The sequence below is a fragment of the Miniopterus natalensis genome, chromosome 12, assembly GCF_054644295.1.
Source record: "Miniopterus natalensis isolate mMinNat1 chromosome 12, mMinNat1.hap1, whole genome shotgun sequence".
In the NCBI taxonomy this organism is placed as follows: domain Eukaryota; kingdom Metazoa; phylum Chordata; class Mammalia; order Chiroptera; family Miniopteridae; genus Miniopterus; species Miniopterus natalensis.
The window spans coordinates 8,651,909-8,677,206 of record NC_142092.1 but is presented as its reverse complement, the minus strand read 5'-3'; the positions used below and the strand labels follow the sequence as shown (position 1 = coordinate 8,677,206).

At 36.6% G+C, this 25,298-nt stretch overlaps 1 protein-coding gene across 1 annotated transcript in view; it reads left to right on the top strand.

Annotated features, from left to right (window-relative positions):
• ERCC6L2 (ERCC excision repair 6 like 2) overlaps nucleotides 1-25,298 on the top strand; it is a 106,258-nt gene that overhangs the window by 2,475 nt on the left and 78,485 nt on the right. The window contains exons 2-4 of the mRNA XM_016206654.2: nucleotides 2,425-2,849; nucleotides 12,470-12,592; nucleotides 22,801-22,994. Coding sequence (XP_016062140.2) covers nucleotides 2,425-2,849; nucleotides 12,470-12,592; nucleotides 22,801-22,994 — 742 coding nt within the window. The remainder of the gene's footprint in view (nucleotides 1-2,424; nucleotides 2,850-12,469; nucleotides 12,593-22,800; nucleotides 22,995-25,298) is intronic.

Here is a 25,298-nt window from a genome sequence, read left to right as displayed (position 1 = left end):
GTCAATATTGCCTCTATATGGAAAATGGATTGTAGGGGGAAAGTAGTGGCAGCAGAGAAAATGGTTAGGATCCTGGAGCAGTAATTTAGGAGAAAGCCAAAAATGCCATGCTTTAGGGCAGAAGTCAGCAAACTATGGTTGTGGGCCAGATCTGGCACAGTTGTTTTTGTAGATAAAGTTTTATTGGAACACAGCCATGCCCAGGTGTTTATTGGAACACAGCCATGCCCAGGTGTCGTCTGGCTGTTCTTACATTACAAGGAAAAGGCCTGCAAGATCCAATATAACAAGTAGCTAAAATCTGACTCTACAGAATAGTTTGCCAACAGTTGTTTCAGGGAGGAACGTAATAAATTTTTTTATTCTGATGGATTGGATATAGGGAGTAATATAAAAAAAGGAGTAAGGACAGGCTAAAGATTTTCTACCTTGAAAAGTTGGTTACATATGTCATTTAATGAGATTCAGAAAGTCTGGTTCTCAGCAAGTTTTAATCACTATAAATTTTTATTTTTTTATTTTAGAGGATGATTATTAAAGCTGGGACAGTGAAACAAGGAAGGGCCTAGAATAACAGGAGAGGGATTAGGTGGGGAAATGAGCCTGGGCTGGGCTGCTTTGGCTCACTAAGGAGTCAGAAAAGGGGGCCTTGGGGGCAGGTTCAGGGGTTCAGCCTGGGACTAACTGCCCCTGCTCATTGCTGCCCTGGTTGCAAGCCTCTTGGGGTCCGTTAGAGTTTAGGAGATACATGTCTGTGGGGGAAAGGGAGGGGTGTCGGAGGGGGAAGGGAAAGGCAAGGGCATGCTCCAGGGAGGGAGAGCATGCCAAATCACTACAGTTTTTGACATTTTTTTTTTCATTTTGTACCCATTGCAGGGAATAATATCTAGTTAATAATTGGTGTCAAGTCATAGATGTTGAATAATAAATAAATTAATGAGCTTAGGGTCTTTAAAAATTTGAAGGCATTTGCTGAGTAGGCAGACAAATCATGTGAAACAGAAATAATGTGTTAAGAATTGCTATAGGGATTAATTTAGGTTTTAAGGCCCAAAGAATACAATTTTGAAAGTAGGGCCTATTGATCTCTGTGTTATTTCCTGTACAGCGGGTCAGAGTTTTAGCTTCACATTTAAACTTTTTCTTCTAGAATAGTGTAGCAGTGCTTAAATAGTTTGGATCCAGACATTAGAGTGGGCAAAGAACTTTCCTCTGTCTGCTTTTGATTGTCATGCAAAACGTCATTTCACCAAAGTTAGTGGGCATAATGGTTTTACTTTTGAGGAAAACTGATGAGAAATAGCATAATGAGCTATTCTTAAGAGAGTATGGACATACTAGTCATATTATAACCATGAATGTTATAAAAACCTAACTTGTAATCGTTAAGAAGACCCTAGGAAACTAGCAATGGCTATATGGTCTCAGTGAGAAATGTGTGAGAAAAATAATTCCTACTGTCCTTACAGTTGTAGCCGTACAGTTCCTCTGGGGTTCTTGCTATAACAAATTCCATTTGTAAAATTATTTTCACTTAACTTCCTCTATTTGGTACTTTTTAATTGTTCCAATAGTATACTCTATAGAGACTCCCCTCCTCAGTCATAGTGCTATATTTCCTGAATAGAAAATAAAACAGCTGTACAGTTAAGCACAGAACAAATTCATGTATATAGAGGTCAGACTTTTCAAAAAATAATAGAATCAGCAGAAAGAGATCTTAGAATTTATCTGTTTTTTTAAGAATCTTAACTCTTCAAAACCTAGAAGGGAAAAAACCTTGACAAAGCTGGTACACATCACTGGATTGGGGTTCCCTTGATTGGTTGTGTACATACGTATAAAGCAACAGTTTAGAAGCAGCAGTATTGACAATGAGAAGAAACAGCTGTCTCCAGAGAAAGAAGATGGAATAACTATTTAAAAGAGACAGAACCACAAAAGCAGTGCTTTCCAGAGGATTTTAGCTGACTCCTCACCAAGTCCTATTCACTGTTACTCTGCCATATCATTATGTTAAGGAGTCATCATGAATATTTAAATCAGTGGTTCTCAACCTTGGCTGTGCAGCAGAATCAGCTTTTGAATTCAACAACCAAACATAGTAATAAAACCCGGTGCCCACGGCCTGTGTCCACCGAATCAGAAACAACAGAGGCAGTGTCCAGGCATGTACGGGGAGATTATGACACAAGCAGGCTGAGAACCATAGGAAATAAATATGCGCCCTTTATCCTGCTTTTTATAGGAGAACATCTGAGGATATAGTTTAGAAAAATATCTACACATGTTATCTCTATGATTTATCTTGTTTCAGTTATTTGGAAGGCGTATTTATGTGAGGTAGTTTTCTGATAGTGGATAATTGAGGTGGCACGTTATAAACTAGATTTGGAAGCTTTATTTTCTTCTTTTTTATTACAGACATATGGCACCCAGGAGAAAGATGTCTCGCTCCTTCTCCAGATAATGAAAAACTTTGTGAAGCGAGCATAAAATCTATCGCAGTGGATGAAAATGGGAAGTCATTTGCAATCATCTTATATTCAGATTTTCAAGAAAGGAAAGTACCTCTTAAACGACTTCAGGAAGTAAAATCTGTTAAAGATTGCTCCAGGAATTTCATATTTGATGATGAGGATTTAGAAAAACCTTATTTCCCAGACCGAAAATTTCCATCATCTGCTGTTGCTTTTCAGTTATCTGACAATGGAGACTCTATTCCTTATACTATTAATAGGTACTTGAGAGACTATCAAAGGGAAGGAGCCCAGTTTCTTTATGGACACTTCATCCAAGGAAGAGGGTGTATTCTTGGTGATGATATGGGACTTGGAAAAACAGTACAGGTAATTATTTTAATTGCTTTATAATTAAAAACATGAATAGATACCATATGGAAATCTCTGTTTTCACTCCCAGTTCTTTTGATAGCTACTGTGTGTGTGTTGCCCACCTGACAGTAAATTCCTTAAAGTTAAGGACAGTGCCTTAGTCGTTATTTTATCCTCAATACTTACTTAGTATTTATGAAATATATTATTTCATATATTATACCAAAAATAATGTTTTGGTATAATGTGGCTTGATTTTTACCTTTGGTAATACAATTATATTGATAAAATAGCTTAACCTTCTTAGTAATACTTTATGGAAGGAAAGCATACTGACATTTGTTGAGCTGTACAGCTTGGTTAAATTGATTCTTGAAGGCCTTTTGTGCATGTTGTATCAGGAGTTTCTTAATCTGGGATCCCTGGGCCACTAGGAGTTCTATTGGTGGACTTGAGAGAGGCCTCCTATTTTCCTAAAAAAATGTGCTGGAATTTGTACATGTACTATATATATTTTTCTGCAGAGAGGATCTACTTTAGTTATCTATTGCTGCACAACAAATTACTCCAAAATATATAGCTTAAAAAATGATTTAACATATTGTAGTTTTTGTGGGTCAGAAATTCAGGCACAGTTGAACTAGGTCCTCTGGCTCTCTCTCTCACAAGGCTGCAGTCCTCCCTTGGAGTAGGGAGCAGCCACTTCCTAGCTCATGTGGTTTTAGGCAAGATTCAGTTTCTTGCATGTCAGACTGAGGCCTCATTTGGTTTCTTGCCACATGGGCCTCTGCTTGGAGCTTTTCACAACATGGCAGCATGCTTCATCAGGGAGAGCAAATGAGGGCGTAAGAGAGAGCCTAGTAAAACAGAATTCATGATCATTTGTAACTAATCACAGAAGAGATAGCTGCTCATTTTTGCCATAGTCGCTTCTTTAGAAGCAAGTTACTAGGTTCATCCTGTACTCAAGGGGAGATTAGACAAGGTTATTATGAATATCAAGAGATGGGGATTATTGGGAGCCCTGTTAGAAGTTGCTTAGCACAGGATGCTTTGCTTTCATTAGATTTTCAGAGAGGTTTATGATCCAAAGAGTTTAGAGTTCTGAATCTAGACATTATGCTAAATAATCACTCTGGATTTGCAGGAGTGTTTGTCTACTTTGTGATTAAGTCCTTCCGTGTTACCTTTGTTATAAATGAATTTAAGCTATTGTATTCTTCATTACACCTCCATTGTAGGAACCAGAGATAAATGAAAAACTAATTTAACATTTAAAAATAGCCAAATACCACTATGTATGAAGCTCTGGTGTAAAAAGCTAGGGTAAAATTAAGTCCTTCAATAACCATAGTGTATTACCATGAGCCATATGCTCTGTTCCTTTAAGTCTAGGCAATGTACATAGTTCTAGGCTTGCACATTGAAGGTGCTAAATAATTGCTCATGGAATAAACAAATTTGCTTTCTCAGGAGAATAGGTAGCAAGAATAAAAAAAGCCTTTCATAAACTACTGTCTGTGACCAAGATATATAGATGAATACTAGAGGAAAATAAATAATAAAGCCCTTTTATAACTCTTTACATATACTTTTACAGTATTTGCCCATGCTAGAATATTCTTTCCCACACTTCTTTGACTAGCTAATGCTTGTTCATCTTCAAAGTCAGAAACGTGAGGGTGCTGCAAAAAGTGACCTGTAGTTTGGGAAACCTTACCTTAAAGCTACTAAGGACAGTTGAAATTCTTCTGCATGGTTTAGGCTCAAGTTTAGTTTTCATCTGTGAAGCCCATGTTACAAAGAAATTCCCTTTATTTTCTATTTCATAGAATGAATTTTAAAGTGATTTTACTGCATAATTTTGTGTTACCTAGCACAGAGACATCATTGGAAGGCTGAGTTGTGTTAGATGCTGTGAAAGTCTTTGAGGGTTCATCTCCTTAAGATTAGGAAACAGTCTCTGTACTAATTTTGATACTCAGTTGGATTTGTCTGATCCTTGGAGACCTAGTTCCCTGGTTCTTGTAACTCAGAGGGTAATTTCTACATAAATAGGCAGTTTGGGAGACCATATAAGATAGAGCTTCTATAGATGTAATGACTAAGTCAGTTGAAGAAATGTGAACAACAGTTAATGAGTTCACTAGAATTTCAGGATGCAATAGAATTAGGTCCATACAAACGGACGATTGACATTTACTGTTTGAACTATAGTATTATCTTCTTCTCTTATCTCTTTTTTTGTGATATCGTCCCCTAAGTTTCCACCTTCTTACATTCTTACTTGGCCATAATGTGAAATAGAACTCTTCTTTAAAAAAAAAAAAGGCTTGCTTGACATGCCAAGTAAAATTTGCCTCCCTAATTTCAAATTTAAACGTAGGTAAATTTAATATTGTTCATTCTTTGAGGGGTGAGGATTAACAATACCTGTTTGCTCTGGTGGTGTGGAGATCATTGGTATCTTGAGCAAGAGCCATTTTGCTGGAATTTGGGGCACCAGCCAGAATGAAGTAGGTGAAGGCATGGGCACAGGAAGTGTCCTCACCTCTCTAAGAAATGTGGCTTGGAGAGGGAGCGACAGTGACCTAATAGCAGCTGAAAGAGGATAGCATTTTGAGGGAGTTTCTTTCTCTTTTGGTTTGTATCATTTAGGACTAGGAGGAACTCGTGTAATTTTAAAGTGAGTTGGAAGGATCTGATTGAGATGAGCATGGCACAACGTACATGAATATATGCAGAGCGTGTAATTCACGTCTGCATGTCCATGAACACGCAGACATACATAAGTATGCAGAAGTGGAATTGCTACTATCTTACAAATGGATTTTTCCCCCCAATATCTTATCTTGAAACTTTTCAAACATACAGAAGAGTGGGAAGAATTGTACAATGAATACCCACCACTTAGAGTCTGTTAATTTTCTGTTTCATTATACATGGCTTTATCACAGATCTGTCCATCCATCAAGCCATCTTTTGTTGCATTTTAAAGTAGCAGACATTAGTATATTCTGTCCCCAAGTACTTGAGCATGCATGTCATTAGCTAGAGTTCAATATTTATTTACAATTCTTTTTTTCATTTTGAATTAAAATTTATAATGAAATGCACAAATCTTAATTATACTCACCATTCCATGGGTTTTGACAAATATGCATCTTTGTATAAGCCGGATAAACCCTCTCAAGATATAGAATCTTATCATTACCGTAGAAAATGTCTTCATTTCCCTTCCTAGTCCTGCCACTAGCCCCAAGAGGCAATCATGTTCTGCTTTCTTAAGGCATAGATCAGTTTTGCCTTTTCAGTATTCCATTGTATAGATGCCACATTTTGTTTATCCGTCCTCTTGCTGATGGACTATTTCCAGGTTAGCTATTATGAATAAAACTATTTACAAATTTCTTGAACAATCTCTTGTGTTTTCATTTCTCGTGGGTAAATAATAAGGAATGGAATCACTTTGTCATAGAGCTGATGTATGTTTAGTTTATAAGAAGTTACCAAACCTTTTATCAGAGTGTTTGTACCATTTTGCATTCCTACCAACAGTATATGAGAGTTATGGTTGCTTCATATCCTCATAAAATTTGGTTTTGTCAGTCTTACTAATTTTAGCATTTTTGTTAGGTATGTGTATATGTGTTTGCTTGTGTGTTGTTTATATAGTTTATTAAGTTGTAATTGACGTACAATAAACTGCATAATTTTACAGTATATAATTTGATAAGTTTTATACACCCACACACACATATATATGTATACACCCCAGAAATGATCACTATAATACCACCCTCAAGGTAATGAACATATCACCCCAAAAGTTTCCTCATGTTCCTTTGTGCCTATGATATGTTCAACGCCAATGAGTATCACCTACTGTTTTCACTTTTCATTTTTAATTGGACTAAGAAATTAAGCTGGGAAGAGATGTAAAATCCTAGACTTTTATGAAAATTTCCCAGTATTTTACAGGATTCTCACATCTAATTCACTTGGTAACTTGAAAACGATACCTCTCTATATATTTATATAATATTTAATTAGCCAGGCCAATCAGTTGCAAGGACTGGCTGCAACCACTGACCACTGACCTCCGACCACTGTGGAGGATCAGCTGTGCTGGGGCCACCCCACAGAGCAGATTTACTTCTGCAGGGCTCTGCTACCCACTGTGTCTGCCCCTTGAGTGTGTCACTTGTGGAGGTGGTTGGCAGCGGTGCTCTGACACTGTCTGAAGCTGTCTACTGGGTGTGCTGGGTATGGGGCCTTCTGGGAAGTGCAGGCCAAAGTCAGCACCACCTGTGTTCTGCCAAGGCCACCTGACATTAGCTACAAAGCAGTCTGTAGATGGTGCTGCTTGTGCTGGGCTTGGAGGTACACATGAGAGGCCAAGCTGTAAACCAAGGCTGGCAGCTGCTAGTGTTAGGTCTGGGGCCACTTAGTAAGAGGTACAGGGCTACTGAGGCAAGATGCTGCTTGTTTGAGAGATATTAGGAAAATCTGAAGGATGGGCCAAGACAGCCAGAATTATAGGGACTTCTCTTCCTGGCACTGGGACCCTGGGCTGGGGGGCCTGGTGTGGAGGTCAAGACCTCCACAGCCGAAATATCCTTCCCCATTTTATCTGCCACATGTGGGTGTGGGACCAGCCCCTTTGGTGTCTCAGCCCCTCCTTCTAGTCTCAGTATGGCTTCTTTAATTCCCTAGTTGTAGAACTTTCCTAGTTGTAGAACTTCTATTCAGCTTGATGTCAGGTGGTTCTGAATGATGGTGGTTCTGTAGTTTACTTGTAATTTTGATGTGGTTGCAGGAGGATGTGAGTACCATATTTACCTACCTGGCCATCTTTCTTTCTTTTTCTTTTTTTTAAATTTATCTTTATTGATTTCAGAAAGAGGGAGAGAGAGAGAGAAACATCAATGATGAGAGAGTCATTGATCGGCTGCCTCCTGCACACCCCCTGCAGGATTGAGCCCACAACCTGGGCATGTGCCCTGACCTACCTGGTCATCTTGACTGGAAGTCTTGTCAGGTTTTCTTACCAAGGTTATGTTGAATTAATAAAATGAGTTGAGAATGTTTCTTCCTTTCTCTAAAGTTTGGAAGAGTTTATTTAAGACTGGCATTATATCTTTCTTAAGCATTGAGTAGACTTTGTTTTTGAAGTCATCTGACCCTTAGTTTTCTATGTGAAAGGATTATACTTTTGTACTTAAATTTCTTTACTAGTCAAATATGTAAATTTTTTCTTTTGTGTCAGCTTTGATAAGTTTGATTCCATTTCCCATTTCATCTATATTTTCAAAATTTTGACATAACATTGCTTATTATGTCCTATAAGTATTTTTTATGTTTGCCTCTTCTCTTAGTTTCTCTTTTTTCTTTATCAGTTTTGCTAGGGGTGTATCATTTAAAAAAATCTTTTCACAAAATAATTATTTGGCTTTGTTGACCCTTTTTATTGTATGCTTCTTCATGTTTCATTAATTTCTTTTTAAGTTTTCAGTTATTTTCATTAATTTTTGAAATAGATTCTTAGATATCTGATTAACAGCCTCTCTTCTTTCCTAATGTATGCATTTAAGCCCCTAAGACATGGCTTCAGGTATATTTAACAAGTTAGATATGTAATTGTTACTTATTATTGTTCAACTCAAATTATTTTCTCATCTGCATTGTGAGTTCTTTAAACTATATTCCTTACTTTCCAAATATTTGGGGATCCTCCACTTATATTTTTGTTATTAGCTTCTTTTTTAAAAAAATACATCTTTATTGATTTTAGAGAGAGGAAGGGAGAGGGAGAGAGAGGGAGAGAAACATCAATGATGAGAGAGTCATTGATCAGCTGCCTCTTGCACACTCCCCACTGGGGATCGAGCCCACAACCTGGGCATGTGCCCTGACCAGGAATTGAACCTCGATCTCTTGGATCCTAGGCTGATGCTCAACCACTGAGCCACGTTCAGCCAGGCTATTACTAGATTCTTGCATTGTGATCAAAGAACATTTTGTATGATTTCTGTCTATTGAAATGTATTGAAATTTGCTTTATGATCTTGCATGTGAACTTTGGTAAATACTTCATGTGGTACTGGAGTGCTCCAAAGAATTTCAGAAGTAGGTTATATGTTTTATAGACTACAGTAAACCCTTTGACTGCATTGATCATGCACAACTGTGGGGTGCTCTGAAAGAAATGGGGATGCTTCAGCATTTGATCGTCTCGATGTGTAACCACTAATGAGACAGACTGTAGAGAGACAAAATAGTTTCTATAGGTGTAAGACAAGGTTGTGTTTTAACTCCCTATTTAATATGTACACACAACATATGCTACAAAAAATTGGGCTAGACTGAGAAGAAGGAGGATGAAAACTGGTGGGAGAAATATCAATAACTTAAGCAGATGACACCATCTTACTAGAAGAAAGTAGCAATGATTCAAAATGACTTCTGATAAAAGTGAAAGAAGAAAGTGTTAAAGCAGAACTGCATTTAAACTTCAAGAGACAAAAATCAAGAAGTACACAACTTTTTTGTTGTTTTTTAATTTGAGGATATTTTTTTCATTGATTTTTAGAGAGAATGGAAGGGAGGTGTGTGGAGGGGGGAGAGAGAGAGAGAGAAACATCAATGTGAGAGAGACACATCGATTGGTTCCCTCCTGCACAAGCCCAGACTGGGGCCCGGGATCAAACCTGCAACCCAGGTATGTGCCCTTTACCAGGAATCAATCCTGTGATCATTGGGTGTATGGGCCCACACTCTAACCACTGAACCACACCTGCCAGAGCAAGAAGTACACAATTTTATTTATTTATTATTATTTATTTATTTATTTAATATGTCTTTATTGATTTCAGAGAGAGGAAAGGAGAGAAAGAGAGAGAGAGAAACATCAATGATGAGAGAGTCATTGATCAAGCCCACAACCCGGGCATGTGCCCCTGACCGGGAATCGAACCCTGATCGCCTGGATCCTAGGTCAACGCTCAACCACTGAGCCACACCTGGCCGGGCTTATTATTTTTTTAATCCTCACTCAAGGATATTTTTTCCATTGCTTTTCAGAGAGAGTGGAAGAGAGAGAGAGACATCGATGTGAGGGACACATCGATTGGTTGCCTCTGGCACATGCCCTAACCAGGGCTGGAGATTGAGCCTGCAACCAAGGTACATGCCCTTGACCGGAATCGAACCGGAGACCCTTCAGTCCGTGGGCCAATGCTCTAACCACTGAGCCAAACCAGCTAGCGTGAAGTACACAATTTTAACATAGACAATGAAGACGCTGAAATTGTTAAAGATTTTGCTTGCCTTGCTTGGTTCAGTTATCAATTCAAATGGAAACTGCAGCAAAGAAATTAAGAGAAGGCTGAGACTCAGAAGGGCAACAATGAAAGAATTAGGAAAGAGCACCAAGGGCAAAGATTTGTCATTAGAGACCAAAGCTAAGGTAATCCACACCCTCGTACTATATACAGATGTGAAAGTTGGACAGTGGAGAAGGCTGATAGGAAAAAAGTTGACTCATTTGAAATGTGATGTCGGAGAACAGCTCCAGGGATACCTGGACTGTCAGAAAGATGAATAAGTGGGTCCTAGAGCAAATTAAGCCTCAAACTTTTCTGGAGGTAAAAATGACAAAACTGAAACTGTCCTACTTCACGCACATCATGAGAAGGCAGGGTACTTTGGAAAAGACAATAATGCTAGGAAAAATAGCATGAAAGAAGCCATAGTCGTAGGCATGAGTCTGCAGGAGCTGAGCTGAGCAGGGTTGTTGAGGACAGGACATTATTCATAGAGTCGCTAGGAGTCAGAGATAACAGCACATAATACACAAACTGTAAATGAAACTATGTTTGGCAACAGTGTGCTGTGTTCTATTAAATGTGCATTAGGTCAAGTTTGCTAACCATGTTACTCAAATAGTGTATATCTTTACTGATTATTTTGCTCTTATTGAGTTATTTCAAAATCTACCATTGTACTTGTGGATTTGTCTACTTTTATTTCTTGCATTCTTCTAGCGATTTCCCCAGAGATTACAACAGATATTCTTGATTTGTCAAAATCTAATGTAAATTAGCACTTTTTTTTTCTCCTGGACAGCATAAGGACCTCTGAATATTATAACTACACTTGTGCCCTTTCTAACATACACACACTTGTCATGTTCTTTTAATTCTTCTGTTATTTAATCCCAACAAAATATTTTATTATTGTTTCATAATGTCAATATACATTTATATTTTCTATATATTTATTATTTTTGTTGCTCTTAATTTTTCCCTTTGTCACTGAGTGTCTACATAGGATCATTTTATTTGTGTCTGAAAACATTCTTTAGTTATTTTCTTTAGGGTGGCTCTTTTGGTGATGAATTGTCTCAGTTTTTGTCTGAAAATATTTTTATCTTCATTCTTGAATGATAATTTCCCTGGTTATAAAATTAGATTGCTTTTATATTCTTCAGCACTTTGAAAGTATCATTCTGTTATACAGTGTCTTCCATTGTTTTTGCTGCTGTAAGGTCAGTTGTTTGTCAAATTGTTGCTTTTCTGTAGGTCATTTGTTGTTTTTTCTTCTGGCTGCTTTTAAGATTTATTTTTAATGTCTCAAGTTTTGAGCAGTTTTTTTATGGAGCACCTACTCTTGGATTTTTCAGTTTTCATTTATATCTTTGACTTGATGTTCTTAGTGGATCTGGACTATATGGCTTGATTTTGTCAGCTTTTAAATAAAGCTTTCAGCCCTTATTTCTCAAATACTGCCTCTGGACCATTCTTTTTCTTCTATCACTTGGGATTCAGATTATAAATATCCACACTCATGCTAAAAATACTATTATAGTATTTAATAAATAGCTTTGCTAATTACCTCATTTTTCTTTAGGTTTTAATATTTATATAATTTATTTTTCTAAAGTATTCTTTTCTCCCATATGAATATCTCATACTTTTCCCTTTGAATCTTTAAAACAACCCTGCTGATATTATTTTTGATGTTTTCATGTATTTTTACAGTTATTCAGAAATGTTAACTAACTGGCCCAAATACACATAGCTGCCAAGCAACTAAAGTCCAATTGATTAACAATTTCTTGGTCTTTATTATTATATGAGGTTATACTTCCTTTTTTCTGTGTCTTTCTCACTTGATTTTTGGAATGGTGTATATATTGATGAATTATCTTAATTTATCTTAAAATAACACTGTATTCCAAGTATATTTATTGGATAAACGCGTACACAAATTTATGAGCTAAATATTACCCCCTTAAGGAGTTTACTTTTTGCAAGGAAAAAAGAATATACACAGTTTATTCTAATAGAGAATATGAACAATTAGTTTTCATTGATCAAAACAAAACAGTTAACTGTTGAGATCAAAAAATAATTCTTTGAGTAGGTTGAACTTATCATGGAAGAGATGACAATGTGAAAATTATTTTTACTGTATTTAAAGATAACATCTATATTGTACATTTATTTGTTAATACAAATAAAACCAATACTAGTGTTTGTCACTAATTAGGTAGTTAGTCATATAAGCAGTAGAATATTGTCCATTCTGATACATTATAGACATTGATTGAAAAATGTTTGTTTGTTTTCCAGGTTATTTCGTTTTTGGCTGCAGTTTTGCATAAAAAGGGAACTCGTGAGGATATTGAAAATAACATGCCAGAGTTTTTACTAAGAAGTCTGAAAAAGGAACCTCAGTCTTCTATAGCAAAAAAGGTAAGATATCTAGGAATATACAACTCATGAAGCTGGTATTACAGAAAACAGAAAATTTTAAACATCACACATTACAGTATGAATTTAAAACATAAGATTTAAAAACATTTTTAAAATATTTGTTTTATAAACCTAATTTTTGAAGGATTGCCAATTTTATCCTCAAGTTAAATATGATTGAGTCTCAGAATGGCAAAATGTAATTTCAGCTTGAATTTCTTTTGAGGTTTTAATCTTTTACTTGGCTAAATTTATGTGATTTTGTTTGATTAATTTGTTAACTATCCATGAATGTGCATATAAAGTTAGTCGAAGTTCATTATGTTACTTTTATTTACGTGAGGATGAAAAGGAGACAGTTGTAGATATTGGCAGGAAAGGTGTGTCATTGATATTTAAAGTTGTTGTCCTGGCCAGTGTGGCTCAGTTGATTGGACCGTCGTTCTGTATAACAAAAGGTGGTGGATTCGATTCCCAGTCAGGGCACCTGCCCTGGGTTCAGGCTCGATCCCTGTCCAGGCAGATGCCAAATGCGGCCATCGATGTTTCTCTCTCACATTGATGTTTCTGTCTCTCCTCTCTTTCTTTCTCTTACCTTCTCCCTTCCTCTCTCCAAAAATCAGTTAAAAAAAAGCAAAATAAAGTTCCTTAGGAGACTACATCCCCCAAATATGAAACAAATTCTTCTAATGCAAGGAACATTGAAGTTGGAAGCAGAAAGACTAAGGCCTAGGCTTGTCTCTGTCTCTGTCTGTGGAACTATGAATACGATTCATATCCATATGTCAGCTTTCTCCTTTGTAAATGTACACATGAGTTTTGTAAATAAAAAAAAGATATTTCTAACAAAATAATGAAACGTAAAAAAGTATACTATATTTATGTGTCTGACTTATATTCCTCAGCATCCAGGAAATTGGATAGAAATGAAGAAAGTGATTTTATGAAGTCTATGTTATATTATGGTAATGAACCACTTTCCACAAGTTTTAAAAGAGTCTTATATATAAGATTACTGAGAAGTCCAGGTTTACTCTTGTGCATCATTTGGAGCTTTTCAGTGCAAAATTTGGAGATGCACTGACTTAAGTTATTATTATTCCTTTAAATTCTCTTTATTATATTTAATAGCATAAATGGGTCCTTGAGCATCAAATGAAATTTGATCCAAAAAATTATGATTATTAATGTGTTTTAAATCTCCAAGAGTCCAAGGACTGTTTTTAGCCCTGGTTTCAGTTGTTCTTTGGTTCTAAATGTCAGTGCAAAACTTACATATCTTTTATATATCACCTGTGGCAATCAGCAGACAGGGGAGAGAAAAAATAGGGAAAGTAATACTTAAAATACTTTAGAAGGAGCAAGAATGGGAGAAAAGAGAAAGTAAAGAAAGATATTCACTTGATGGTGTGATGAATTGGCTAATAGCCACCTTAATTGACACTAATGGCTGCCTCTCTCCCCTTCCTTCCTTCTTTCCTCACTTCCTTCCTCCTCTCTCTCATGTATCTATCATCTCTCTATCTATCTGTCTGTCTGTCTGTCTGTCTATCATCTATCATCATCTATATCTATGTATCTATCTATCATATCTATCTATCTATCTATCTATCTATCTATCTATCTATCTATCTATCTATCTATCTATCATCTATCTATTATCTATCATCTATCATCTATCTGTCACCATCTGTTTATCTTCCTGGCTATAATATGCATTGCTACTTTTCTACCTCCAGTTAAATTCTTAATTCATTTACTGTGTTCTCTATCTTTTCTTGTATTCTAATAAATTCCATTGAGGCTGTAATGTTCCTCTGAGTACTTCCTTTGGCTGCATTCCATAGTTTTAGATATGTAGTCTTTTCATTATTCTTTTCTAAATTATCTCTAATTCTAGTTTTTGTTCTCTTTCACCCAAGTTCTGTTAAAAAGGAAAATTTAAAATTGTCTAGTGAGTATATATTACTGCGTGGGGAGTGCCTGGGGGGCTTAGCCTTTGTTGCAGATTGCTTGTTTTGTTGCATCAGATGAGGATCCAATGCTGAACTTTTTTCCTTTGGAAAGGAAATTTTCTTTTTGTTTGAAAGTGTTCAGGACTTTTTTTTAATTCATGAAATTCAGAGCTTTCCTTCGCCCTGGCTAACACTCACTGTAGAATTCTTCTGAACAAGTTCCACTCTAGAAAGCTGTGCGCTGTACTTCGCGTAGGGAAGTGGATGCTGATGCTTGAATTAGCTTCTCTAGAAGAGATGACTGGCATGATTGCTCTCCCTTTAACGAATTACTCTGCCATTTCTTTTCATTGTTTTCTTAATTTGTTTTTCCAGTAGTTCGTTGCTAGTATATAGAAACACAGCTGATTTTTGTATATCAATTTTTTATCCTGCACCTCTACTGAATTTGTTTATTAGTTCTTACAAATTTTGGTGGAGTCTTTAGTTTTCTAAATATAATATCATGTCCTCTACACACAGAGACCATTTTACTTATGCCTTTTCAATCTGGATGTCTATATTTCTTACCTAATTTTCCTGGATAGGAGTCTCAGTACTATGTTGAATAAAAGTGGTGAAAGGGCATTTTTGACTTGTCACTGCTCTTATAAGAAATTTTCAGCTTTTCACTATTAAGTGTAATTTTAGCTGTGGATTTGTCATATGGACATTTGACAAACCCATTTGACAAACCCACAGCTATATTGAAGTACATTTATTTTTGATATTGAAGTACATTCCTTCTATACCCTGTTTATTGAGAGGTGTGTGTTTTTATCATCGAAGGATGTTGAATTTTGTCAAATGCTTTTTTGCATCATATGCTCTTCTTTTGCATCTATTGGGATGATCATAAAATTTCTACCGTCCATTTTGTTACTGTGATGTAGCACATTTATTGATTTGCATGTGTTGAATTATCCTTGCATCCCAGGAGTAAATTCCATTTGTTCATGGTGTATGATCCTTTTAATGTACTGTTGAATTCCACTTGTTAATATTTTGTTGTGGAATTTTGCATCTGTGCTCATCAGGGATGCTGGCCTGTGCATATCTTTTCTTGTACTAGAAATCCTTGTCTGGTTTTGGTGTGCGGGCCTCATAAAATGAGTTTGGAAGTGTTCCTTCCTCTTTTATTTTTTAGGAGGGTTTGAGAAGGATTGGTATTCTTTAAATTGTTGATAGAATTCACCAGTGAAGCTATCTTGTCCTGGATTTTTCTTTGTTGGGAAATTTTTGGTTTCTGATTCTCTCTCTTTACTAGTAATCAATCTGTTCAGATTTTCTATTTTGTGCACCCCATTTGCCACACCCCATAAGTTTTGGTGTGTTTTGTTTCCATGTTCATTTGTTTCAAGATTTTTTTTTTATTTCCCTTTTGACCTGTTGGTTGTTCAGGAGCAAATTGTTTAATCTCCACATATTTGTGAATTTTTCAGTTTTTGTCTTCTAATTGGTTTCTAGTTTTATGCCATGTGGTTGGAAAAGATGTTTGATATGATTTCAATCTTCTTAAATTTATTGACTTATTTTGTGGCCTGACACATTATCTATCCTGAGAATGTTCTCTGTGCGCTTGAGAAGAATATGTATTCTGTGGCTGTTGAATGAAATGTTCTGTGTATGTCTGTGAGATCTATGTGTTCTCATGTGTAATTGAAGTCCAGTGTTTCCTGACTGAGTTTCTGTCTGGATGATCTGTCCGGTGTTAAAAGTGGCTATTTATTGAAAAGAATCTGCATAAGTGGATCTCCAGAGTTCAAACCCATTGTTCAAGGGTCAACTATATAGCAAACATTCCAATTATATGGTCCATAATTTCTCTCTATAAAGGTATATTTTATTCTTTGCTTTGATATCTCACTTTGTGCCCTGTGAATACACAGTGCTGTTTCTGCCTTGGAATTGACATGCATGGTGTCATTTTATTATTTTACTTATCAATGGAACACCTTTGTTTTCTAAACATAATACAAAGTACAGTGGTAAATAAAGTTAAGTGTTTCAAGATCAAGGGCTTTCTGATTTAAGGGGCTAACATGATATATCATGGTGATGAAGAGTTTTGGAATTAGACATAGGTTCAAATACTTTGTCGCATTTGAAGTAGCAATATGATGTTAGGCTTATTTTTTTAACATCTCTACACCTTAGATTTTTCATCTCTGAAAAGGAAATATTAAATATTTCTACTTCATAACATTTCTATGTAAAGTCCCTGTATTAATTCCTTAAGCTACTTTGTACCAGTTTTGGCTCACAGAAAGTGCTCAATAATGATAATGATATTGTTAATGCTAGAACTACTTCTACCACAAAAATCATCACACATGAAACACCTTTGGGTGTCTTTTCACAATCCATATCACATCATTTTTTAAAGCTATCGTATACAAAGAGTCAAACTTTAAAAGCTTGTGCCTCAATAATTGAACTAGATTTGTTGAAAGAGATAAAAATAATTCAGTATTCTCTAGTTGTACTATTAAACATGGCCTCTGTTAATAATATTTAAGTGAGTGGATTTTAATTTTATTTATATTTTAGATTTAGTTTTATAAAATTGTTTCTTAGCTTCAGAATAAGAAATAGAGTTGCTTCATGTGTTCTGTTCTGACTTGGCAGTTGGACACTGCTTTCCATTTTATTATTTGGCTTTTGCTACAGAAAGACTTGTTAAGTAAAATATTGTGCATAGCATGGTAGTAAACATGTTAAGTTTTATTCTTATATACTTTCTTTGAACTTTGCAAAGAGCATAACTCAGTTCTCTGACCTCTTTTATTATTAAATTGAGTTATTGAACTATTTGATTTACCTTTCACAACCTGAAGACCAATAATGACTGTAAGAAATGTCTTAATTTTTAAACCTCTTCTGGAACCTTAGGGTTGCTGTTTCTACAAATCTTTAGCTTCATGCGTTTTTGATGAATGACCTCTCAAATGAAAAACTGCTCAAAGTGCTCTGGTGGAATTTGGACCCAACATTTTCATCTTATAATATGCAAAAAAGGAGGAGGGACAGAGGCACTATAATTGGATTTATAATTTTACTTGTCATTCTTAGCACCCTAATTTTATATTTGAAAATAGGAGAAAAATGGAGGTTACAACATAAACTCAAATGTATTTTAGGTAAATCAAGTGTGACAAAAAAGTACTTATAGCATATGCTTGATGATGGGGTGGGGGAAAGGAATTCTCATATTTAGTAAGCTAATCTGTTATTTTTCTTCTTTCTCTTTCCAAAACAGTAACAGACTTGGCATCTTATAGTTTACAAAAGGCATGGTTGAAATATTCACAGAAGAGAGGGAAGGAGTTAGAGTTGTCTTGTATTATTTTGTTGTTAAACTGAAATTTTTCAGTATGTTTAATTGGTTTATCTATATTAAGTAGGACAAGTATAAAACTTTAGAAAAGAGACGTATAACCCTATTACATATAATAGCTTAGTAGTAGTTGGAACAGTGAGAAGTAACAACATTAAACATTAAAATGGTTGACGACAGCCCGGCCAGTGTAGCTCAGCGGTTGAGCATCGACCTAAGTTCCAAGAGTTTGATTCCCGGTCAGGGCACATGCCCAGGTTGCAGGCTCAGTCCCCGGTCGGAAGCCTGCAGGAGGCAGCTGATCAGTGACCCTCTCATCATTGATGTTCCTATCTCTCTCCCTCTCTAGTCCTCTCTCTCAAACCAATAAAAACATATTTTTAAAAATAAAATAAAATGGCTGATAACAGCAGGATTTAGGGTTGGTACAGGAAAGGTCCATGGAACTTTGAAGGATTCATGTGAAGACTAAACAGAGATGTGTTGGTAATTTTGACAAGGGCTGCTTTCACTAGAGGGTTAGGGCAGAAGTTCCACTTATATGAGTTCAAGAGAGAGCAGGAGGAAAGTCAGTGGAAGTAAGTATGGATAAGTCCTGAGAATCATTGTTATAAAGCAAATAAAGTAATGGAGGAAAGCTAGATGGAAATGTAAGGTTAAAGAAGAGGTTTGTTGATATTTTGCTTTTTAACCCTGGGAAATATTAAAACATATTTGCTTGTGGGTGGATTTTGTCAATTAGAAAGGGAAAGTTAATCATGTAGGGGAGACTGCAGGCAAATTTTCCAGCATTGACTTTAGGTTGGCAAGAAGATAGAAGCTGTTGTATACATTCAGGCTTTGTCTTTAGGTAGGAACGTGGATATTTCATCCATAGTAACTGTGGGAGGGCAGAAGATACGGATATAAATATAGGTAGGTTAGTAATATACAGGCACACCTTGGAGAGACTGCGGTTTCAGTTCCAGGTCCAGACAACACAATAAAGTGAGTCATAATCTTTTTGCTGGTGGAGGGTCTTGCCTTCAGTTTGTAAATAAGCAACACTTGGTAAGCACAATCAAGCAAATGGTAAGAGAGGTGGAGGCTTTCTCTTTACCTATTTAAATAACTTTTTATTTTCCAATTACAGTTGACATATATTGGTTTCAGGTGTGCAACATAGTGATTAAACATTTATATAACTTACAAAGTGATTACCCTGATAAGTCTAGTACGCATCTGACACCAGGCATAGTTATTACAACATTATTGACTATATTCTCTATGTTGTACTTCACATGTGGTGTCCTTTTTTATATCAGGAAATTTGCACATCTTAATCCCTTCCCCTTTTTACCCATCCCCTCAATCTCCCTCCAGTCTGGCAACCACCAACATGTTCTCTGTATGTATGAATTTGTTTCTGTTTTGTTTGTTCATTTATTTTGTTTTGAAGATTCCACATATCTATTAAATCATATGGTGTTTGTCTTTGTCTGACTTATTTCATTAGCATAATACTCTCTAGTTCCATTCATGTTGTTGCAGATGACAAGATTTCATTATTTTTTTTACGGCTGAGTAATCTTTTTTGTATATTTGTACCACTTCTTCTTTATCCATTTATCTATTAATGGGCACTTAGGCTGCTTCCATATCTTGGCTATTGTAATTAATGCTGCAGTGAATATATGGATGTGTGTATCTTTTTGAATTGTGTTTTGGGTTTCTTCAGATAAATACCCAGAAGTGGAATTGCGTGTCCTTTATCTCTTCTTATAGCCTTTGTTTTAAAGTCTATTTTGTCTGTTATTAGTATTGCTATCCCAGATTTTTTTTTAATTTCCATTTTCATGAACTATCTTTTTCTATCCTTTTACTTTCAGTGTGTGTGTCTTCCCATCTGAACTGAGTCTCTTGTAGGCAGCATATGTAAAGGTCTTGTTTTCTTATCCATTCAGCCTCCCTGTGTCTTTTGATTGGAGCATTTAATCCATTTGCGTTTAAAGTAATTGTTGATAGATACAATTATTGCCATTTTATTATTCATATTTTTGATATATAATTTTTTTTCTTGAAGAAGTCCCTTTAACATTTCTTGTAATACTGGTTTGGTAGTAATGAAATCCTTTAGCCTTTTATTGTCTGAGAAGGTCTTTATTTGTCCTTTGATTCGAAATGATAGCCTTGCTGTGTAGAGTAATCTTGGTTTTAGGTCTTTGCTTTTCATCACTTCGGCTATTTTGTGCCAGTCCTTCTGGCCTTCAGAATTTCTGTTGAGAAATCACCTGACAGTCTTACAGGAGCTCCCTTTTAGGTAACTAATTGTTTTTCTCTTGCCACTTTTAAGATTTTCTCTTTGTCTTTAACCTTTGGCATTTTAATTACGATGTGTTTTAGTGTGGGCCTCTTGGGTTCATCTTGTTTGGGATTCTTAGCTTCCTGGGCTTGTATGTCTATTTTCTTCACCACGTTAGGGAAGTTTTCCATCATTATTTTTTCAAATAGGTTTTCAGTTCCTTGCTGATCTGAATGTTGGTATGCTTGATATTGTCCCAGAGGCTGCTTAAACTATGCTTATTTTTTTTTAGATTCTTTTTTCTTTTTGCTATTCTAATTGGGTGTTTTCTGCTACCTTAGCTTCCAAGTTGCTTATTCAATCCTCTGCTTCATTGAATCTGTTAATTCCCTATAATGTATTCTTTATTTCAGTTATTGTATTCTTCATTTTTGACTGGTTCTTTTTTATGTTTTCCATCTCCTTGTTAAAGTTCTCACTAAGTTCATTGAGCATCCTTATGACCAGTGTTTTGAACTTTGCATATGATAGAAAGTTTGTCTCCATTTTGTTTAGTTCTTTATTTTTAAAGTTTTGTTCTGCTCTTTCATTTGAGACATGTTTCTTTGTCTCTTCATTTTGATTTCCTCCATGTGTTTGTTTCTATGTATTAGGTAGAGCTGCCACATCTCCCGGTTTTGTTAGAGTGGCCTTATGTAGTAGGTGTTCTGTGGGGCCCAATGGCTCAGTCTCCTTGGTTACCTCAGCTTGGTACACCAGGGCTGTGCCTTGTGTGGGTTGTTTGTACCTTCCTATCTCAGTTGAACCTTGACTGCTGTTGGCATGTCAGTGGGAGAGATTGACCCTCAGGCTGACTGGTTGTGAGGACTGGACATGACCACAATAGAGGAGCTGTTTGTGCAAGGGTTGACCCTACTGAGCAGGATTCACTTTAGCAGGGCTCTGGTGCCTGCAGAGTCTGTCCTTTGGGTGTGTCATTTGTGGAGGTAGTCGGGTGGTGCTCTGGTATAGTCTGAAGCTGGCTACTGGGTTTGTTGGTTTAGATCTTCTTGGGAGGGGCTCTGGTGCAGGCCAAGGTCATCCACTCCCTGTGCCCTGCCCAGGGCCACTTGGTATGAGCTACACTGTAATCTGCAGATAGTTACCCCTTGTTGCCCCATCTGCATGAAGGTGCCTGGGAGAGGCTCAGCTGTGAGGCCAGCTGCTGCTTGGGGCTGCTTAGCAAGAGGTACTTGGCACACTGAGGCCAGATGCTGCTTGTTTGGGGTTTGTGAACTTTTGAGAGACTTTTGGAAAGTCTGCAGCATGAGCAAAGGTAGATCATTTGTATGGAAAAGCCACTGGAATCATCTTGAGTAGGCCTGAAACTTGGATGGGACAGAGTCTCAGAGAATTACCAGTATGGAGTGAATGACGTTAGCTAGGTTGATGAAGACTCATATGTGGCTGGGTGGGTGGAGTGCTCAAAAAAGGAACAATGCCTCTGCCAGCACCTCTGTCAGGGAGAAAGCTGCTGCTCCAACCCACAACCTAAAGCCAGACAATTCAGTTCCTCCTCATATGTCCCTGGCACTTTTCAAGATACTGCCCCAGTACTAGATCTCAGAGTGAGTGGTCCATCAGCAGTAAGTCCATGTGCAGGCCCTTTAAGAGGAACGCCTGAGACTCCAGCAGCTCTCTGTCTCACTCAGCATAATTTTCACTGGTCTTCACAGCCAGTAGTATGGGGACTTCTTTTCCTGGACCTGAAACTATGAACTAGGGAGCCTGGTGTGGGGCTGGGACCCCTCGCTCTTCAGCAGGGACCTCCTCAACCCAGATATCCCTCCTGGTTCTTAACCTGCACACGTGTATGTGGGACCAACCCATTCAGCATCTCTGCCCTTCCTACCAGTCCCAACATGGTTTCTTCGGTATATCCTTAGTTATAGGACTTCTGTTCAGCTAGACTTTAAGCAGTTCTCAATGATGGCTGTTCTGTAGTTTAGCTGTAATTTTGATGTGGTCATGGAAGGAGGCAAGCACTGCATTTGCCTACTCTGCCATCTTGACTGGAAGCTCCAAGGTTTTCGTCTAATTGTTTTGATTTTCCAGTGAACTTTCGAGGTCTTCAACTTACAGTATCTGAGAGAAGAGGAAAGGAAATGGAATAGGGAAATTAAAAGGAAAGAGAGCTTCAGAAGACCGTATATTTAAGAAAAATACCTGGACTGCTTTGCATATTTATATTACTTGCTTAGTTCTTGAAGTTATTATTGGCATCCTGATTATACCTTTTCTCTATTTTGTAAAATCACTTCTCTCTTATCTCTCAACTCCTTTTTTTTTTTTTTTTGTGGGGAAATAAAAAAATAGCTGTTTTTTTGGACAAGGTTAAGTATCTCTTTGTCCTAATAAAAAGCTAAGTAAACAGTAAAGTTTTTTTTGATGGTCTTCTACCTCTAGATATATCCAGATTCGTAGTTGTATTCATTATTATTAACTGCAGTGTCAAAAATCAAAGAATAAGGCTATTGATATTCTGGATTTTACTTTGGGGTTCCTTTTCAATTTTAGAAAATACTGCATATCAGAATTTTTTTTCTTTTTCTTTTAGATGTTCTTAATAGTTGCTCCTCTTTCTGTCCTCTACAACTGGAGGGATGAATTGGACACCTGGGGCTATTTCAGAGTCTCTGTTTTACATGGTAACAAAAAAGACAATGAACTGATTCGTGTAAAGCAGAGGAAATGTGAAATTGCTCTAACAACTTATGAAACACTGCGCTTATGTCTGGATGAACTTAACAGGTATGGCAAGAATGGGAATGATTGCATTACTGTTCTTACCTCAATTGTATTTATCCCTTTATATTGTAATTTTTAAAAAAATTTCTACATTTTCTTTAGCATGATTTAATTGCATTTCAGTATTATTGATATTGGCAATCTATAATAATTAACTTATTTTCTGAGAAGTAAAAAGCTGCATCAGATTTTCCACAGTTTCTTACTCTATTTCCTCTATTACTTCCCCAAGCGGTGCCTGTTAAAGAATGGTAAGACTTGTTCTAAATCTCATTTGCAACCCTTTATGCATATGATGCCTCAAGACTAATACAGTCATTTTCATGAATGATTTTAATTAGGTGAGTCTGTTGTAATGTAGAGTAGCAAAAAATACAAATACATATTGAGAACCACTGTTCCAGTTTCCCTATATCCTTGTCAACACTTGATATTGTCAATCTGTTTTGATGATAGCCATTCAAATAGGCGTGTAGTAGTACCATATGGTTTTAATTTGCATTTCTCTAATGACCAATAATGTTGAGAACTTTTCAAATGTGCTTACTTGCCATTTGTATCTCTTTGTTGGTGAACTATCTATTAAAATAGTTACCCCGTTTTTAAATTGAATTGTTTCAGTTTGTGTTGAGTTATATTTTTTATACTTTCTATGTACAAGCTCTTTACCAGGTTATGATTTGCAACTGTTTTCTTCCATTCTGCAGCATGTCTTGTCATTTTCTTAATGGTGTCTTTAAGACCAAAAGTAAAAGTTTTTAATTTTGAGTCCAACTTATTAAAATTGTTTTGGTGTCATATCTAAGAATTGTATGCCTACCTCAGTCCCAAGATTTTTTCCTCACATTTTATAGTTATAGCTCATATACTTAGTTCTATGATCTATTTTGAGATAATTTTTGTGTATGATGTAAAATGTGGGGCTACAAAGAATACCTTTCCTCCCACCTTCTAAGTTCTTCTAGCTGGACTAATAATCAAATTGACATGAGACAGATTAACAAGAGAAAATGTCCAAAATGTATTGTGGCTGTCCATTTAGGATGCCGTAGATAAGAGGCCTGAAGGCGCGTTGGGCAGTTCAGGTTACTTGGCCACTTTGCACACAGGAATAGAGGGCAGGGGTCTGGGATTTCTAAGGGAGAGTAGGCAATTTGCAGGTACACAAGAAAGTGCAAGCAAGTGGTAAACAAACTTCGTCTGGGCCACCCAGAAACAGTGGGACACAAAGGAATTTGGCAAACAGAGTTTTGTTGGGTCCTCCCTGTTTGTCACACTTGATTCATGTGTGCTGTGGTGACTGTGCTCAGGTGACTGCGCTCAGGTTCCCTTCCTGGAGTAGGTTTCTCTGTCTGAATTCCTTTAGGCAGGAAAGGGGAGATCAAAGATTCTTTCTGAATCTTTTGTTTCTTAGTAACCAGTTTAAAATTAATATCCCTGCCCTGGCTGGTTTTTCTCAGTGGTTAGAGCATCAGCCGCAGACTGAAGAGTCCCAGGCTTGATTCCAGCCAAGGGCACTTAGCTTGGTTGCAGGCTTGATCCCCAGCCTCGGTCGATCACATAGATGTTTCTCTCTCTCTCCCTTCCACTTGCTCTGAAAAGCAATGGAAAAAATATCCTCGAGTAAGGATTAAAGAAAAAAATTAATATCTCTAAGGCATACTTTGAGTGGCAAGACTTTGGTTCCCCTCAGAGGTAAGGGTCTAAATTATTTTTCTTTCATAGAACTTCCTGGGTTTTTACTTATTCAATATTTTATACTCAGTCATAGTCATTCTTGATGCTCAAATTTTCTGATTAGTCTGGATCCTGGTCCTTTGGACAGGCCCCCATTTGCCTTTGGGCAGCTGTACCTTCTGGTTCTTCAGTATTTCCCCTGCTGCATACTTGAAATCAACCACTTGTCCATGAAGCTTTTAGTGGACTTACTGCTGTGGGTGCTCATTGCTACTGGGGTAACCATCAGCTCTAAACCTTTTTAGCACACACAGCTATAGAACACAACTTTCAAAATCATGAGTTTATATTTATTTTTTCCATTTAGATTTAACATTGCAAGTATTGCTTCCTATATTTTATATTTATTTCTCTTGTTTGTTGCTCAAATTTTTTTTGTCATTTTAGTGATTTGTTTAAATGAGTTTCTTATTCCACCATTATTACACAGAATCTCTGTACCCTTTTGTCTCCATATACATTTTATTTTCATGGGTTGTCCTAACCTGTGACCATTGAACTAACTAGGTAAGGTTGTTGTGGAATCATCACATAATAAAGGGGAAAAATCCAAAATTTGGGTAGAGAAAG